Here is an 18,583-nt window from a genome sequence, read left to right as displayed (position 1 = left end):
CTGTATCCCAAGAAGAGCCAAGTCTGAGTTGAGGGCAGTGGGAGGGGTGGACTAATGGGGAGGGAGGAGTCATCGCAGGAAGTGGCTGGCAGCCTATGTCCATGCGTGTGAGGCATGGTGCGAATATGGTGTGGACACAGTTAAGGTGGCACTCTACCAAATGGGCTGAATCTGGACCAGCGCTTGGTGTGACATGCCACCCTGTCCCCTAAGAAACCAGGTGTGGCAACAGGGAGACAGCCTCTCTCTCTTGGCTGGAGATGAGCTCAGAGGAGAAAAGTACTGCTGGGAAGTAAACAACGTGGATGGATTCCCCAGCAAGTTCTAGGCCCTCACCCACCTGGACATAGAAGCCCCAGGAGACTCGTGAGGACCCCACCTGTTCAGCACATGGGTGGCTCCCCTCTCTTCTAATCAAGCAGTGCTCAGTTATATTGGGTGGGGGGCACAGAGTGAAAAGCACCCCCTACCCAGGGGAATCCAAAGAAACCATGCTCAACATGGCTTGTTATAAAGTATCATCATAGTCACTGAAGGTGTCAGGGTTGGAGGGAATCTCTGAGCCATCTGGGCTACCCTCAGTTCCTGTTTCTTCCAGCTGGTGGACTGTCCTGCATTCCTAGGCAAACAGTAAAGTGAGTTTGTGTTCCCTGAGCCTTCCCAGATGGCAAAGGAGTCTCAGATGGCCCTCGCTGGACTCATGCCTTCCTGGGCTCCCCCCATTGGCAGGCTAGGAGGCACCTAGGGGTAGAGCCTGCCCTGTCCTGTCTATTCCCCCAAGGGGGAACTTGGGGGAACCTTCAGGGTTAGAATGGAGGCTCAGCTCCCTGGGAGCCAGGCAGCTGAGACTGTCTGGGGCGGGGGGCAGCACCAGTATCTATGCCCCTGGGTTGCTTCCCGGGAGGACAACATGGGGCCGAGGGCAGGCTCACCTGGTTCGGGTGTAGGGGTAGGCATTCCAGGACTCCTCCACCACCCGCAGGGCCGCCTTGGGCAGGATGGAGCGGAACCAGCTGGGGATGTGCATGCCCACGTGGTACACCTTGTGCGTGTATTGCCCGGAGCCGCCGGGGCCGTCCGTGTATGGCCGGTTCTCCAGGATCTCCACGCCGCTGCCTTCGCCATGCGTCTCGTTCCGACTCTTCTTCTGTGGGGACAAAAACATGGGGGACGTGTGGGTCTGGAGCTCTCTGCAGAAGGGGAGGGGCTCAGGAGACCCGGCTGAGGGTGCTGAGTGCGGGGGCGGGCTTTGGCCAACCAGGCTGGCTCCTTTTGGGTCACTTCAACACACCCTCCTTAAATACCTCCCCCCACAAGGCTCCACGTGCCCCAGCATTCATGCAGAAGACTGAGGGACCATGGTTCCCTCTCCGAGCCCAGCACTGCACATGCAAACTCCTCCGTTCTGACTCCTGAATCTCCTGGAACTGAAAGTGCCCCCAAGGTCAGGAACAAGGGGAGGTGCTTGCTTTCTCACCTTTTAGCCAACACTGTACTGGAGGTTCTTGCCAGAGAAATTAGGCAAGAAAAAGAAAGAGTAAGAGGCATTCAGATTGGAAAGAAGAAGTAGGGACTTCCAGGGTGGTACAGTGGTTAATATTCCAATCTCCCAATGCAAGGTGCCCAGGTTCCATCTCTGATCAGAAAACTAGATCCCACATGCCACAACTAAGAGTTTGCAGGCCGCAAATAAAGATTCTGCAATAAAGATTCCGAGTGCCGCAACTAAGACCCGATGCAGCCAAAAATATTTTTTTATAAAGGAAGAAGTGGGGCTTCTCTAGTGGCTCAGTGGTAAAGAATCTGCCTCCCGATAAGGGAGACATGGGTTCAATCCCTGGTCCAGGAAGACCCCATATGCAGTGGAATAAAAAAGCCTGTGAGCCATAACTACTAAGCTTGTGCTCCAGAGCCCGTGCTCCGCAACAAGAGAAGCCACTGCAATGAGAAGTTCAAGAACCACAACTAGAGAAAAGTCCCTGCAGAAACCAAGACCCAGCCCAGCCAAAAATAAAATAAATAAAAACATTTTTTTAAAAAAAGAAAGAAGTAAAACTATCTCAATTTGTTAATGACACAATCCTAAACACATAAAAACCTAAAAACCCCCCAAATCTGCTAGACCTAATACATAAATTCAACAGAGTTGCAGGATACAAAATCAACACACTAAAACAAATAATGCAGAAAGGAAATAAAGAAATCATTTCCATTTACAGTAGCATCCAAAAGAATAAAATACTTAGGAATAAATTTAACCAAGGAGGAGCAAAGAGTTGTATACAGAAAAATATAAAACATTACTGAAGGAAATTAGAGAAGATTTAAATAAATAGAAAAGACATCTGTGTTCATATGAATTGGAAGATTTAATATTGTCAAGATGTCAATACTCCTCAAAGCAGTCCATAGATCCAATGTAATCCTTAACAAAATCCAATGACCTTTTCATTAGAAAGGGAAAAACTGATCCTAAAATTCATACAGAGTTTTGAGAGATCTCAAATAGTCAAAACAATCTTGAAAACAAAACAAAGTTGGAAAGCTCACATTTTCCCATATTAAAAATTGCTAAGGACTTCCCTGGTAGTCCAATGGTTAAGAATCTGCCTTCCAAAGCAGGGGATGTGGGTTTGATCCCTGGTCAGGAAACTAAGATCCCACGTCCTCCATGGCATGGCCAGTTAAAAAAAAAAAAAGGTGTTATAAAACTATAGTAATCAAAACAGTGCAGTACTGGCATAGGACAAGTCTGTGTAATGGAGGTGAGAGTTTAGAAATAAATCCAATATTTACATACTATATTTACTGATTTTCAACAAGGGTGCCAAAATTATTCAATGGGAGAAGGAACAGTCTTTACAACAAATGCTGCTGGGACAATTAGATATCCACATGCCCACAATGCCATACCACATATAAAGAGGAACTTAAAACAGATCAAAGACCAACTTGTTAGAACTAAAAGTATAGAACTCTTAGGAGAAAATATTAGGGCAAATCTTCATGACCTTGGATTTGACAACAGTTTTTCAAATATGATACCCAAAGTATAGGCAGTCAGAGAAAAAATATCTAAATTGGACTTTATCAAAATTTAAGAAAGAACAGGGACTTCTCTGATGGTTCAGTGGTTAAGACTACACATGCTTACGCTGCAGGGGGCATAGGTTCGATTCTGGTTTGGGAACTAGGACCCTGCATGGCATGAGGCACGGCCAAAAAAATAAAAACTTGTGTATCAAGGGACGCTATCAAGAGAGTGAAAGGACAACCCACAGAATGAAAGGAAAGTTTTTGTAAATAATACATCTGATAAATTATATCTATACAATGAAATATGACTTGGCCATAAAAAAGAATGAAGTACTGACACATGTTACTACATAGATGAACCCTGAAAACATGCTTAGTTAAAGAAATAAATGACCTGTATGACCCCATTTCTATGAGATGCTTAGAACAGGCAAATTTAGAGAGTCAGAAAGTAGATTATTGGTTGCCTGGGGGTTGGGGGATAATGGAGAGTGACTTCTTTATGGGGTGATGAAAATGCTCTAAAATTGTGATAATTTCACAACTCTGAAAAGTGCTAAAAGCCACTAAACTGTACACTTTAAATGTGTGAATTGTGCAGTGTGGAACTTACATCTCAATAAGTCTGGTATAAAATCAAACAAACAAAGAAATAAAAACAACCCTGCCTCCTGTACTCAACTAGATTTCAGAGAGTTCAAACATGAGGAGTGACGTTGGAGGCACTGCCCAAGAAACAGAACGCCTAGGTCACCTCCAAGTGTCTCTCTGCTGCCAACATCCTTCCTGGGGTCTGAAAGGTCGGGTTTCTGCTTTTGCACAAAACCTTCATGGTCAAGGTGCTGGTGACTTTCAGCCCAGCATCTGTTTCCATAGCAACATGATGGCATCACCAAGGTCATCTTCGGTCAGCTTCCTAGACAGCAGGTGTGCGCACGCTCGCACACACATGCACCCCGAGTGCAGGCGCACACCCACGTCCACAGGCACCCCCAACAGCACTGCCTCATCCTTGGGGCACGACTCTCTCTAGGGCACAAAGATGTGCTATATCTCCAAGGCCAGAGCCACTGAGTCCCCTTCAGAGAAAAAAAAAAAAGACCCTGACTGAGGCCAAGAAGGGGTCAGAGCAGGGACATGCCCATTCCCTGCTCTTTAAAGGAGCTCCTGGAATGTAGCCCATGTTCCATAATGAAAACAGCAACCATTTCCTGGATGCCTTCCAAGCTCCCGCCTCTTACAGCATCCTTGTTGATTAGTGGTTGTGCTAAGTGCCTGGCATGTTCTTTCTCCTTTAGTTACTGCAGCAGCCCCTTGAGAAAGGTGCAGGACTACTCTCACTCCCAATGTTCAGATGGGAAGGTGGAGGCTCAGAGAGGCAGAGTGACCCGTCCAAGGTTACAGTTGCTAAATGGCAGAGCTGGGACTGTTGGATTCCAGGGCCTGCTCACCCACGGCATTGGGCAGCTCAAGGAAAACGCCCCAGCACAGAGAGGCGCTGAGAAACAGCTACTGAGCAAGAGGAGACTGTAGTCCTAACCCTGTGGCCAACTGTCTCTCATCCTGGACAAGTTGCTTCTGCCTGGTCTCAGCTCCTAAAACCCTAATCGGGGACGGGGCTCCCTGTCTGCCTAAGGCCCAGGGTAGTGGGGTGCAGCCTCCCTGCCATACCACATCCACCTGGAATCTCAGACTGTGACCTTACTTGGGAATAGGGTCTTTGCTGATGTAATTAGTTAAGATGAGGTCATCTGAATGTAAATGGATTGGACAATTTAGGGTGGGCCCTATGTCTAATGAGAAGGCATGCTTATGCGAAAAGAAAATGGGGACACTTCCCTGGTGGTCCAGTGGTTAGGAATCTGCCTTGCAATGCAGGGGACACGGGTTTGACCCCTGGTCAGGAAACTAAGATCCCACATGCCGAGGAGCAGCTAAGCCTGGGCCCGCGTGCCACAGCTAGAGTCTGTGCGTCACAACGGAAGCCCCGTGTGATGTAACGAAGACCCGTGTGACACGACTGGGGCTGATGCAGCGCAAGAAAGAAAAGGAAATGGAGACACAGACAGACACACACAGGGGAGATAGAGACAGACACACACAGAGGGCGGGTGGTCATGGAACCACAGAGGCAGAGACTGCAGTGAGACAGCCTTAAATTGAGAAATGCCAAGCACTATCGGCCACCACCAGAAGCTAGGAGGGACAAGGAAGGATTCTCCCCAGCCCCCCAAAGCCTTCAGGGAGAGCAGAGCCCCCTAACACCTTGATTTTTAACTACCCTCCAGAACTTTGAGAGAATACATTTCCATTGCTTTAAACCACCCAGTCTGTGGTGGTTTGTTACGACGGCCCCAGGGCGTGGAATGAAGGTCTGGGGTGCCAGGTGGCTCGGCAAGAAGAGGATGTGCAGGTCAGAGGGGCCAGGGCACGGGGAGTCTCTGAAGGTGCCCAGCCAGCTGGGATCTGAGGGCAGAGGACAGAGAGGGAGCAGGGACGGGGGTGGGGGGGGGGTCCTCCCTGCTTGGCCTTAGTGGGGCTGCCCAGATCCCAGGTCCCAGGGTTGGGGCAGAAGAGGAGGAGGGGAGGGCAGGCAGAGCTTGGTTCCTCCCCCGGGGACCATGGAAGGATGGGCAGGAGAGACAGGCCCGGCTCCCAGGGGCACACACGCCCAGGGTGAGACCTGACGGGTCCCCCTGCCTACTCTACCCACACAGGCTGGGTGGAGAACCTTCCCCTCCTCCTGTGCTTCCCTGTCCCAACCCTGGAGCCTGGGGTCTGCAAGAGAGAAGTCTGGGCCACCAGGCGTCTGGTGCAGAAAAAGCCCTGGGTGAAGGGGGCGGGGAGGGGGTGTGTTTAAAAGATTCAAAGACCAAGAAACCCCCAGCCAATCAGGCAGTTCTCAGAGCTGTCCAGGGTCCTGGCCAAGCCGCTTCTGATCGCTTCCTCCCTTTTCTGGGCACCTCCTAGGATGGAAGGTGCTCTCTCCGCCAGACAGACCAATTTTTCTTCTTCTTGAAACCTTGAACAACATGAATATTGAGTTTCGTTCAGGCAGGTGCGAGGCAGTGTGACACGTGAGCCCATCTTGTTCACAATCTCAGGGAGGAGGTGGCTTGTTCAGCAGGCAGGCCTCTTCCTAGCTGCCACCCCAGCTGGCAAGCGGGATCACTGGGCAATGGATGAATGGTCTTGCTCTTTCTGCAGAAACAAAGCTGCCTTCCTTGATGGTCCATCCACCTCGTAAAGCCCAGCTCAGAATGGAGACCCTCCGGGAGCACTGGCCCCAAGCCCATGTGAGCACCAGGTTCCCGTGCCCCCAGCCCCACTGGTCTGGTCTCTATTCAGGGAGACGTATCTGTCTCCCTGCAGGCAATCCTGGAGCACAGAAAGCGCTTTTCATTCATCTCTGTAGCCCAACCCTCAGCCACAGCCAGGCACAGAAAAGTCTGGTGAATTTAACTTTTTAAAAATATATATATATTTACTCATTTATTTATTGGGCTGTGCCAGGTCTTAATTGTGGCATGTGGGTTCTGGTTCCCTGACCAGGGATGGGACCCAGGACCCCTGCATTGGGAGCACAGAGTCTTAGCCAGTGGACCACCAGGGGAGTCCCTCAACTTAGTTTTTTAACAGCATTATTGAGGTACGACTGACATACAGTAAGCCATATATATGTAAAGGTACAGTCACTGAGCTGTGATGTGGGTCCACACCCATAAAACTGTCACACGGTGGAGATAACGGGCATGTTCATCACCCTCACAGTGGATGGAGCCCCCCCAGAACTTCAGGGACAGAGGCGGGTAAGATAAATTCCAGAGTGGGAGAGAGGGGCCTGGCCTCGGGAGGCAGACGATGTCCGTGAGGCTGTAGGAGGCAACACACAGGAAGCTGGGAACGTTTCACATTAACTGGAGGTACAGGAAAGATGTTGAAAAACAAACAACTTGAAACAGGGGCTGCAGACAGATGGCAGGTGCTTGAGGAGCCCTGAGGCTGAGGTGGCTATATACTCAGAAAAGCCTGGGGTAACCTGGAAGCTGAAAGCCAGCCCCTGGGATCTTAATGTCTCCAGCCTCCCAGCAGAGTTGAGAGCTGCCTGCTGTGGGCCAGGGCTCCCTGCTGGCTCAAGGAGGAATGAAGAAGCCACAGGACACACAGATTCCCTGGGAGATCAGCTGGTCCTTGAGCAGGCGGAGCCATCTCCTGAATGCCTGGCGCTGGGGGGCTGATGCTAGTCTCTCCTCTCCCCACTCTCTAGGAATAATTATGGGGTAAGTGGTTCAAGAGGGAATCGAGTGGCGCTTCTGAAGAGGCATGAAGCAAACAGCCCCCCAGAGAGGCTGGGTTTGCCTTCTGTTCTTTTCCTGGCCAAGCGTTCCAGGCAGTGCTCTGGGTCAAACTCAGGATGGATGTAGAGGCCCTGCCGAGCTCCCCTTGCCCTGCCGTGATCGGGGCCTGTGTAGCCAAGGGTGGCACCCCGTGTACCCCGGGGAGCCAGAGCCAGGTGGGAAGCAGGTTCATAATCAGGCCCCCAAGTGGGAGGAAGGCTGCCAGGCCAGGCAAAGGGCTGGGGCACCGAGATTGAGTGAGAGGCTGGCAGAGAAGCTGGGATGGGACCCAACCCTCCACTGAGCAGGACCCCAGCCAAGACCTCAAGGAGCAGGAGCTCTGGTCCCATCTGGGCCATAAGGACCCAATCCTGGGGCTCCCCATCCTGGGTTCCAGGTTACTCAGGCACTGAGTAGGGAGCCCAGCAATGTCTGGGGTGGGGTGGTCATCTCTGGCTTTTCACAGGACCAATGATCCTCAAATCCATTTGTGTGCATGCTAAGTCGTTTCAGTTGTGTCCAACTCTTTGCAATCCTGTGGACTATAGTCCTCCAGGCTCCTCTGTCCTTGGGATTCTCCAGGCAAGAATACTGGAGGGGGTTGCCATGCCCTTTTCCATGGGATCTTTCCAACCTAGGGATGGAACAGGCATCTCTTAGGTCTCCTGCACTGGCATGTGGGTTCTTTACCACTAGCGCCACCTGGGAAACCCCAAAGTCATCTGTGACTCTGTAAATCAGCCACTTAGCCTAGGATAGAGAGGAAAGTGTGTACCTGGAGCCAGGAGGCAGGCTCTGTGCTCCTGGACAAGTCACTGAACTTCTCTGGGCCTCACACCTTCCTGTTTGTCAAATGGGTTGTTATGAACTGAATGTTTGTGTCTCCTGTCCCCCTAAATTCATGTTTCAGCCCCAACCTCCAATGCAATGGTGCTGGGAGGTCAGGCCTTTGGGAGGTGTTTAGGTCATGAAGGTGTGGCCCTCACAATGGAATCAGTATAAAGAGCCCCCCCAACCCCCGCCCAAGGAGCTCTCTGGCTCCGTCCACTGTGTGAAGACACAGCGAGAAGGTGACCGTCTGCAAGCCTGGAAGAGAGCCCTCACCAGACACTGAATCTGTCAGCACCTTGATCCTGGACTTTCCAGTCTCCGGCACTGTGAGAAATAAACATCTGTTGTTTAAGCTGCCTCATCTGCAGCATTTTACAGCCCAAGCTGATGAAACGCAAGGATGCTATCTGGACTAGTGAAAAGATGGGTGTTAAATACAAAGAGTGCTAGTCTTACGAGCGCTGTGAACGCTGTGCTGGTGAGACAACCCAAAAGCCACAGACACCTGCAGTGTGTTGCCTGTGCCTGGCTTCGTGCTTGGAAGCCAGAGCTCTGGTGCGATTCAGACACGGACCGGGAGCCCACCAGAAAGACACTGCTGTGAAGGCCGCAGTGCCACCCCGCCCCCACGTTGGTGCTAAGAGCTGCTGTGGGCACGGCGGGGCCCGCCCCGGCCCTACCACCCACCTGTATCATGTACAGCTGGGCGATGCGGTACTCCTCCACGGTCATCGGCAGAGGAATCCGATATTCCTTTATAATCATCTTGGAGTCCAAGCCTTCCCGTCGATGGGGAACTGCGTGTTGGGACTTCTAGACGAGGTTCCTTAAATAACCATGACAAAATTCACCAAGGACCCCTGAGAGAGAAAGAGAGGACAGGAGAGTCACTTTCTGCAAAGGCTGGTGAGTACAGTGGCATAGGAAGGACCTAGCCTTGACCCCAGGTTAGAATTCTGACCTCAGTTTGGCCACAAGCCCACTCAGTGTGACCTTGAGCCCAACGTGTGACCTTGAGCAGATTCCCTCAACCTCCCCAGCCTCCATTTTCCCTGCTGGCTCAGCAACTGTGTACAGGACATGTACAAACTGATCAGCCTGGTGGAAATAAAGCATTGTTCTCCTGCTAGTGACAGCCAGGCAACAAGAGGGCATCACATCCCCTAAGAGTCAAGAGCATCGCGTTCCTGTTCTACTTGCAGGTCTAACAAGCGGCAGCCTCAGCTCTCCTGTGTTCTGGGGTAGCTGGAGGCAGGCATGGTGATAGCAGCAAGTGATGATGGCTGGCAAGAAGTCAGGACAGGGGCTTCCTTGCTGGTCCAGTGGTTAAGACTGTGCACTTCCAAAAAAAAAGATTATGCACTTCCCATGCAAGGGGCACAGGTTTGATCCTTGTTTAGGGAGCTAAGATCCTGCATACTGCATGGCCAAAAATTTGTTTAAAAGGGTACAGCTTGAAAATATAAATGAAATATAATACATAAATAAAACATAATAAAAAATAAGAAGGAAGGACAAATGAAACTATGAAAAACAAATGTGAGAAATTTTTAAAACTGGTGGTCTGGGACCCTTCAGCATCAGGGCAATCGGTTCTGCTCCTGTCACTGGGCACAGATGGCAACACTACTTCCCAGCAGGAGATCTCGAGTTATCAAAGGAAGTGACCTTAAGTGTAGTTTCAGCTCAATCCACCACCCACTGCTTACTGATACCTACTCTACTGTTGACATTGGGCTAGGTCTTGGAGGTAGAAGAGGAAAGTAAGATACACGGTTGGGTCGCACAGCATGTGAATTATGTATCAATAAAGCTCTTTAAAAACATAAGCAAGGGGCTTCCCCTGGCAGTTCAGTGGTTATGACTCTGCCTTCCACCGCAAGGGGTGCAGGTTTGATACCTGGCCTGAGAGTTAAGATCCCACCTGCTAGCAGCCAAAAAAACAAAATGTAAAATGGAAGCAATATTGTAACAAATTCAATAGACTTTAAAAATGGTCCACATTAAAAAAATTTTTTTAATTAAAAAACTGTAAGCAAGCAATGTATTCATAGCAGCTTATATTTAACACGACAATATATTTGATGAAGACCTGCACCTAAAGGAATCATATTTTTAAAAACAAATGTAATGCTTGAAGGAAGCATATCCTCAGTGGTCCGGAAAATGAAATCACCCATCAAAGTCTATCCTCTAGATGGCGGGGACTTCGCTGTAAATATATTTGGTTACCCCTAGAGAGATCAGATGGTATTAACTGGAAGCTGAGTGAAGGTTTCCAAGACAGGCAGTGGCAGAATCAGGATAGTACTTTAGAAGGATCATGCCGGGGACAGCAGTTGGTGAGGATTCACGGAGACTGGAGGCAGGGTGTCAGCTAAGTGATAAAAGTGAGGGACCGATGAGGCAGGCAGCTTCCCCGGGGCACCAAGTATACGAGGCCTGAGCATTGCACAGGCACTAATGCATTACTGGATAACTAACGAGACTGGGAAAAGCATATATACCAAAACTCCTGGGATAACCCGTACATAAGATGGAAAAGAAATCCTTTAATAAACCACCTAACGGGAGAGCTGGAACTGGGGGGTGTATATAAATAGGCCAGAGATGGCCCTGCATTATTAACCCAAAATGACCCCCACGCTGTTAACTTCTTTACAGCAGGTAGGTCTATACTGTGCTCAGTCCCTCAGTCTTATCCGACTCTTGCTGACCCTGTGGACTGTAGCCCACCAGGCTCCTCTGTCCATGGGATTCTCCAGGCGACAACACTGGAGTGGGTTGCCATGCCCTCCTCCAGGTGATCTTCCTGACTCAGGAATCAAACTCACGTCTCCTACACTGCCAGCACTGCAGGCAGATTCTTTACCGCTGAGCCACCTGGGAAGCCCAGGTAGGACTATTACCCCCCTACAAAACCTCTAGCACCAAACTCAACTTCTCACATATCCAATTGCTTTAAATACAGTCCAGATAAGCATCTTTTTAGCCAATTAAGACTTTGTCTATGGACTTGCTTGGTGGTCCGATGGTTGAGAATCTGCCTTCCAATTGCAGTGGACATGGGTTCCATCCCTGGCCTGGGAAGATCCCATGTACCCCAGGGCAACTAAGACCATGAGCCACAACTTTGGAGGCCAAGAGCTCTAGAGCTTGTGCTCTGCAATAAGAGCAGTCTGTGTGCAGCAATGAAGACTCCGGGCAGCCAAAAAAAAGAGAGAGAGAAACAAGACCCTGGGCTCAGCTGGGGCAGCACAACACCTAGACAACACCTTGACAGCACAACACCTAGGCTGACACTCTCAAGAGAGTAAGACACCAATTTGGGCACCTCCTCACACACACACACACACACACACACACACACAACGAGAAATAATTTATGTTTGGGAGGTTGGATGAAATGAGGACTGGAGACAGGGAAGGGAAAACCTAGGTTCAGTAAGTGTCATGTTTCCAAAGCTTTTCCACTGGTTTTGTGGGCTCCTTCTGCAGCAAGGGATAAATCCAATGGCCAAGAATGACCTTGGGCAAGACCCACGTTGTCTAAATAACAAAGAGGACAGATGCAAATGCTAAATGTTCTTGAGAAACTGTAGGAATCAAAGCAATCTGCCCTTCTGGGCTCTTCACAGCTCCACAGTAGATGACCTGCCCACACTCGCCCATACACAAGTCAGACCAAGTGTCTGCTGGTTTGCTTCCTCTGGCCTGCTAGGCACCAGGGCAGGCTGTGGTGAGTGTGCTCAGTCATGTTTGATTCCTTGCAACATTATAGACTGTAGCCCACCAGGCTCCTCTGCCCATAGGATTCTCCAGGCAAAAATACTGGAGTGGGTTGCCATGCCTTCCTCCAGGGGATCTTCCTGACCCAGGGATTGAACCTGTGTCTCCTGTGGCTCCTGCATTGCAGGCAGATTCTTTACCATTGAGTCACTGAGGAAACCCATTTAAGTGCATGGTAACTAACAATAGGGGAGAGGAATCAGAACTCTAAAAGTGACACAAAATGTGCGGGCAAGGACCTCCCTAGTAGTCCAGTGGTTAAGACTTCACCTTCCAGTGCAGGGGGTGCGGATTTGATCCCTAGTAGGGGAGTTGAGATCCCACATGCCTTTCTGCCAAAAAGCCAAAACATAAAACAGAGGCAATATTGTAACGAATTCAATAAATATTTTTTCAAAAACTGGTCCACATCACAAAAAAAAAAGTCTACTTAAAAAATGTGCCGGAAAAAAAAAATGTGCCGGCAGTCACAGTGGAGCTCCACCCTGGGATCTGAGGTCATAACCTGACAACGCCTTTCTCAGCTGTGTGACCTGTGCCTCAGTCTCTACACATAATGGGGATAACACCACCTGCTGTCCAGAGTCATCATCAGGGTCACCGAAATAAGGGCAGGTGAAGTGCTCACATACCAGGGGGTATTCATCACTCAGAGGGGATTTGAGAAAGGCTTTACAGAATGTGGAGCTTTCAGACGACATGAGTTGGGCTTCCCTGGTCAGTGAGATTGTGTTCAACAGAGCAGGTGGGAGGAGGATGCTTTGGGAGAAGGAACAGCATGTGCAAAGGCCGTGGGGCAAGAACATGACACCCCATCTAAATGACCTCTCACTGGTGCATCCGCAGTATTGCCACACCGTGTCCCTGGAGGATGGTACTGGGGCAGGGGTTGGGGTGCAAAGGCCACCAGCAGCCACAGTCCCCAGGGCAGGACGAGACGTGGCTGCTCCCTGAAGCCAGGCATGGCAGCCCACTCACGTGCGCATGGAGTCCAGTGTCAGGTTGAGCAGGAGCAGGGTGACAAGTGATCTGCCTTTGCTTCCAGGATGGCTTTCTCCCAGGGGAGGAAAGACACCCTGGCCAGATGGGGTGTGACCACAAAGCACACGTTTCTCAACCAGCCCTTCTAGACAGAAGTCAAGCTGTCCTTCCAAGCAACCCTGGAGAAGGTCATCCACGCCTGTCTGGGCTGATCTCTGGGAAGCCGTTGGTGCTCCGCCTGCCTCAGGTCACTCTGCCTGGGCTGGAGGAACAGCGCTCAGGAGAGGGACATGGGCCATCTGGGGGTTTTCTTTCAAGGAGATCACTCTGAAGGGCCCGGCGGTCTTTTGCCTTGTCAGGTACTCGCATTTTATTTACTTAAAATCAGATCTGTTTCTTTCTACACCTACACTAGTCGGTTCAGACAACCATCCTGACTTCCTGTTGACGGAGGAGTAGGGGCACTTCCGTTCTCAAAATGACACAGAATGACTTAAGACAGAAAAGTCACCACGGCTGTGAAACGAGGAAATGGTTGCACCCCCTAACCACAGTCCGTGAAGGACAGCAGCCAGACACCATGAGGTTCAAGCTGTCAGCAAGAGACATGCTGGGAGCTAACATGTGCCACCTTGGACCTCCAAACAAATAACATCACCTCCTGGAAAGACACAGAACCATGGAGTCTGGGGCTGTGGATGCCCCCAGGGGAAGACAGCCATTGCCCTGCATTTTGTTTTCTACTTAAAGTTTCTAAAAGTTATTTTTATTTATTGTTAGGCTGTGGGCTTCCCTGGTAACTCAGCTGGTAAAGAATTAACCTGCAACGCAGGAGACCCTGGTTTGATTCCTGGATTGGGAAGACAGGCTGGAGAAGGGATAGGCTACCCACTCCAGTATTCTTGGGCTTCCCCGGTGGCTCAGCTGGTAAAGAATCCGCCTGCAATGTGGGAGACCTGGGTTTGATTCATGGGTTGGGAAGATCCCCTGGAGAAGGGAATGGCTACCCACTCCAGTATTCTGGCCTGGAGGATTCCAAGAACTGTATAGTCCATGGGGTCGCAAAGAGTCGGACACGACTGAGCGACTTTCACTTTCATTAGGCTGCACTGGGTCTTAGTTGCAGTATGCAGGTTTTCAACTGCAGCATGTGGGATCTTAGCTCCCTGACCAGAGATCAAACCCAGGCCCCTCACATTGGGAGCATGGAGTATTATTAACCTCTGGACCACCAGGTAAGTCCCTTCTTTTCTATTTTTTTATTGAATTATTACATAGATCCAGAAACATGCACATAAGTGCACATCGGCATATTTTCACAAACTGAACACACCTATATGACCAGAACCCAGGTCAAAAAACAGAAAGTTAACAACCCAGAGCACCCCCTTCAACCCACCGAGGCACAACCTCCCCAACCATGGACAACCACTGTCCTGCCTTTTGACTGTTTTATATTTTGTACTAGGTTGAAGCCTGGGCTTCCCAGGTAGTGGTAAAGAATACGCCTGCCAACGCAGGAGATATAAGACACAGGTTCAATTCCTGGGTCAGAAAGATCTCCTAGAGGAGGAAATGGCAACCCAGTCCAGTATCCTTGCCTGGAGAATCCCAAGGACAGAGGAGCCTGGCAGGCTACAGTCTGTGGGGTCTCAAAGAGTCAGACATGACCGAAGCGATTTTGCATGCATGCAGTAGGTTGAAGCCTACAAACTGCCAATATCCAACTGTCTTTGACCCACCAGATAAGCAATTTCATATGAAACCATGCTGTAAGTACACTTTTGATTCTAAGTCGCTTTTGAAACATCATGCTCCCGGGGTTCATCCAATTTGCTTCATGTGATTGTACAGGGCTCAGTCTCATTGCTATCCAGTGTTTCACTCCGTAAATATGCTACAATTGATTTAACTATTCCATCCTCGATGGGCATTTGGGTAATTTTCAATTTGGAGTTCATTGGGAATAGGGCTGCTGTGAACAACTGAATACACTCACAGATGCAATTTTACATTATGGAGTGGAAGGGGAGTAACCGTCGATGGGAAAATCACACCAATATGCCATTTCTATGTCAGAACCTAGTTTTCCAAGGAAAGGAATGAAGTGGGGCTTGGGAGGGAGGCGGGGCAGTGAGGGGATGGATAATAAGACAGGGAGTCAGAGACTTAAAGAGCTTTTTTTATGAACCACAATGACTGCATGAACCCACAAACCTGAGAGAGCTGGAATCCCTGGGCACAGGATAAATAACAGCTCTGGGAGGGGAGTTTTCCAGACAGTAAATCAGCCCAAAATGCAGCTGCAGACTGCCCTGGATTATTCCCTGCGTTTCCTGCAAGCTGCTATTTAGAAAGTAGCTACAGAACAATAATCAGAAAGAAATTCACATAGGTTGTGTGCATCACAGGTGGGGGGGTGGGAAATGAGAACATGCATTACAGGAGGAATCATCCAGAAAAATGCAGAAATATTTCAGAAAAACAGCTCTCCCTTGAGTCAGAGAAATTACAGATACAATCTCTTAGAAACAAGTTGGGGCAGAGGAGTGGAAGAAAGTAAACAGAAATTTAAACAAGAAATTACTTGATAACAAAAGAGATGAAAGTTGAAAGGCTGGTAAGCAGAGTTCAGGGGAAAATGGAAAAGAAAAATAAACATATCACAGATACTTTTTAGAGCCTTATCATAAGCAATGAATAAAGAGGCAAAACATAGTGTGAACAATTAGGGATGGTAGGCAGGCTTGAGAAACAGGAGATTAAGTGAAGACTAATAAAACAAAATGACAGATACAGGAGGCAGAAGGAAATCCAACATATATATAATTGGTATGCTTCTCTGAGAAAATAGAATAATAGGATGGAAGTGGAGAAGTATTCTAATATATAATGAAAAAATTCCCTGAAATAAAAAAGATTTGACTCAGCAGATTAACTGCCATTCTGTGGTCCAGGAAAACCTGATGGTATAACAAACATCAAGACATCCTTAAAAATGTGATTGAGCTTAAAGGATAAAGAACCATATAATTAGGGGGCATGGGGAGATGGGTTGAGGACAATCAAAGTCCTCCTCAGCAACCAATTTCAAAACACAGTAGAGCAATATCTACAGAGTTCTAAGAGAAAAAATGTAAACCAGAATTTTTATACCCGGCTAAACTGTCCTTTAAGCATAAAGTGAATAGACATTCTGAAACATGAATTTAGGAGCTTAGACATCCATAAGGTGTCTTCAGAATTACCTGATACTAAAATCCAACCAACCCAAAGGTAAATAAAAGTAAGCTCATCAATGGAGAGATACTGGTGAATACTGTTATATTTTTTAAATCATGACAATTATGGTTATTGAATAAAACACAAAGATCTTGACATGGTATGTAAATAATATAACTGACAAAAACTGAGCATGGAAGAACAGAAGTAAATGATAATTTCCTCAACTTCCAAGGCACGGAAGTTGATTCATTATGCAGATTAAAAAATAATGAGGAATGAATAATTGGAGCACAGGAATTTTTAGAGCAGTAGAATTACTGGACATGATGCTACCATGCTGGATGCATATCCATTTATACATTTGTCAAAACTCACAGATTATACAACACAAAAAGAGTGACCCTTAATGGAAACTATGGACTTTGGGTGATAACAATATATCAGTGTAGCATCATCAGTTGTAATGTACCACTCCAGTGGGGGATGTTGATAATAGGGGAGATTGTGCTTGTGTAGGTGGGGGTGGGGAGTATATGGAGAATCTCTGTACCTTCCTCTCAATTTTGCTGTGAATTTAAAACTTCCCTAAAAAATAAATTTTATTATTTAAAAAATTAACAACCTTTTAAAGTTTTTCTCTCAGAAGGTAGATTAGAGGTTAGCAGGGGCAAGGGAGAAGAGGGGAATGGGGAGTCATTGTTGAATGCTTATGGAGTTTCAATTTTGGTGATAAAAAAAATCCTGAAAATAGCAGTGGAGATAGTTGTACAACACTGTAAATGTACCAATACCACCCAATTTTACACTTATAAAGTGGTTAAAAAGGCAAATTTTGTTATATATAAATATATATCATAATTTTAAAAATTAATGTAACAGGCCAAAAACCATTGAATTGTACATTTTAAATGTGAATTGTATGGGATGTGAATTATATCTAACAAACCTCTTCAGGGAATTCCTTCGCGGTCCAGTGGTTAAGACTCTGTGCTTCCACTGCAAGGGGCACAGGTGCCATTCTTAATCAGGGAACCTACAAGCCTGGTGGTGCAGCCAAAATAATAATAGTAATAATAATAATAATAATAAAGCTGTTAAGTTTGTTTCCCCTTTTCTCATCTTAACTCTAGCCTGTTAGAAACTATTATCACTGATGACGAAGAAATGTTTTTCTGAAGTTTAACAAATACATGCAAATAGGTGATTTGTCATTGGTTAAATTCAAGTAAAATTGAATTTGATTTTTATTTTTAAAATGCATGCAGAGGAACTCCCTTAGCAGTCGAGTGGTTAAGACCCTGCACTTCCCAAGCAGGGGACCCAGGTTCAACCCCTGGTTGGGGAACTAAGATCCCACACGCCGCGCAGCACAGCCACAAATGAAAGACAAACAAAATGCATAAATACATAAAAAAGCATATTTTAGAACATTAAAATACTAGAGCATTTCTTAAAAAAGCTTTTACTACTCTGTATATATCTGTATCATGCTATGAATATCTGTATAGAATCTAGAAAAATGTTCGTGTGCACACACTAAGTCACTTCAGTTGCATCTGATTCTTTGCAACCCTATGGATGAAAGACCACCAGGCCCCTCTGTCCATGGGATTCTCCAAGCAAGAATATTGGAGTGGGTTGCCATGCTCTCCTCCAGGGGATCTTCCCAATCCAGGGATCGAACTTGAGTCTCTTATGTCTCCTGCATTGGCAGGGTGGCTCTTTACCACTAGCACCACCTGGGAAGCCTGGATGCTGGAGAGGGTTATTGCAAATTGACGGAATTTGGGGCAACTTTTACTAGCACTTTTCTCTATCACTCACTTTTTCACGAGGCAGCCACACAAGAGTGTGAGCAGTATGTCTATAGCTGGCCAGAGAAGGTCATCCACGTAGTTGTGAAAATAATGGACTTTGAGTCAGTCAGACCTTCTGCCACCTCCCAGCAGTGACTGTGGAAAAACTGCTTAATCTCTTTGCTCTTTCATTTGATCTTCTACAAAATAAGAGGTGAGAATAGCACCTACCCCATTGGGCTGTCTTGTGGATTAAATGAGATTGTGCCATAAAACACTTTAGTCCGGTTCCAGCCAGCACTCAGCTTAGCAATTAGGAGGTGCTGCTGTGCTGAGCAAGGTCTGGAAGACAGGTGCCTGGGGAACAGAGCCCGTAGGTGCCTGGCTGGGCTGCCAGGTGCAGGCACAGGTGCAGACACTACACCCACCAGCATCAGGGAAAGACAGCCCAGCACCTAGGACAACAGTGTCCAAAGGACGAATGGCAGGTCCTGGCTAGCTTTGCAGGCAGAATGCAGACCTGGTTAGGGCACACAAGAGTCCCCTTCTCTCTCTCCAGCTGAGTCTGGAGCCAGGGGTGGGACACAG

General features: G+C 47.9%; 1 protein-coding gene across 9 annotated transcripts in view; it reads right to left on the bottom strand.

Moving 5' to 3' along the window:
• PITPNM2 (phosphatidylinositol transfer protein membrane associated 2) overlaps positions 1-18,583 on the bottom strand; it is an 86,982-nt gene that overhangs the window by 28,622 nt on the left and 39,777 nt on the right. For all 9 annotated transcript variants that reach the window (XM_070475147.1, XM_070475148.1, XM_070475149.1 and 6 more), the window contains 2 exons: positions 8,892-9,064; positions 933-1,147 (listed from right to left, as the gene is read on the bottom strand). In XM_070475147.1, the coding sequence (XP_070331248.1) occupies positions 933-1,147; positions 8,892-8,969 (293 nt within the window). In that variant the 5' untranslated portion in view covers positions 8,970-9,064. The remainder of the gene's footprint in view (positions 1-932; positions 1,148-8,891; positions 9,065-18,583) is intronic.

This window comes from Odocoileus virginianus, chromosome 12 (assembly GCF_023699985.2).
Source record: "Odocoileus virginianus isolate 20LAN1187 ecotype Illinois chromosome 12, Ovbor_1.2, whole genome shotgun sequence".
NCBI classification, from domain to species: Eukaryota; Metazoa; Chordata; class Mammalia; order Artiodactyla; family Cervidae; genus Odocoileus; species Odocoileus virginianus.
The sequence above is the reverse complement of the archived record's forward strand: the minus strand, read 5'-3'. Positions and strand labels throughout refer to the sequence as shown.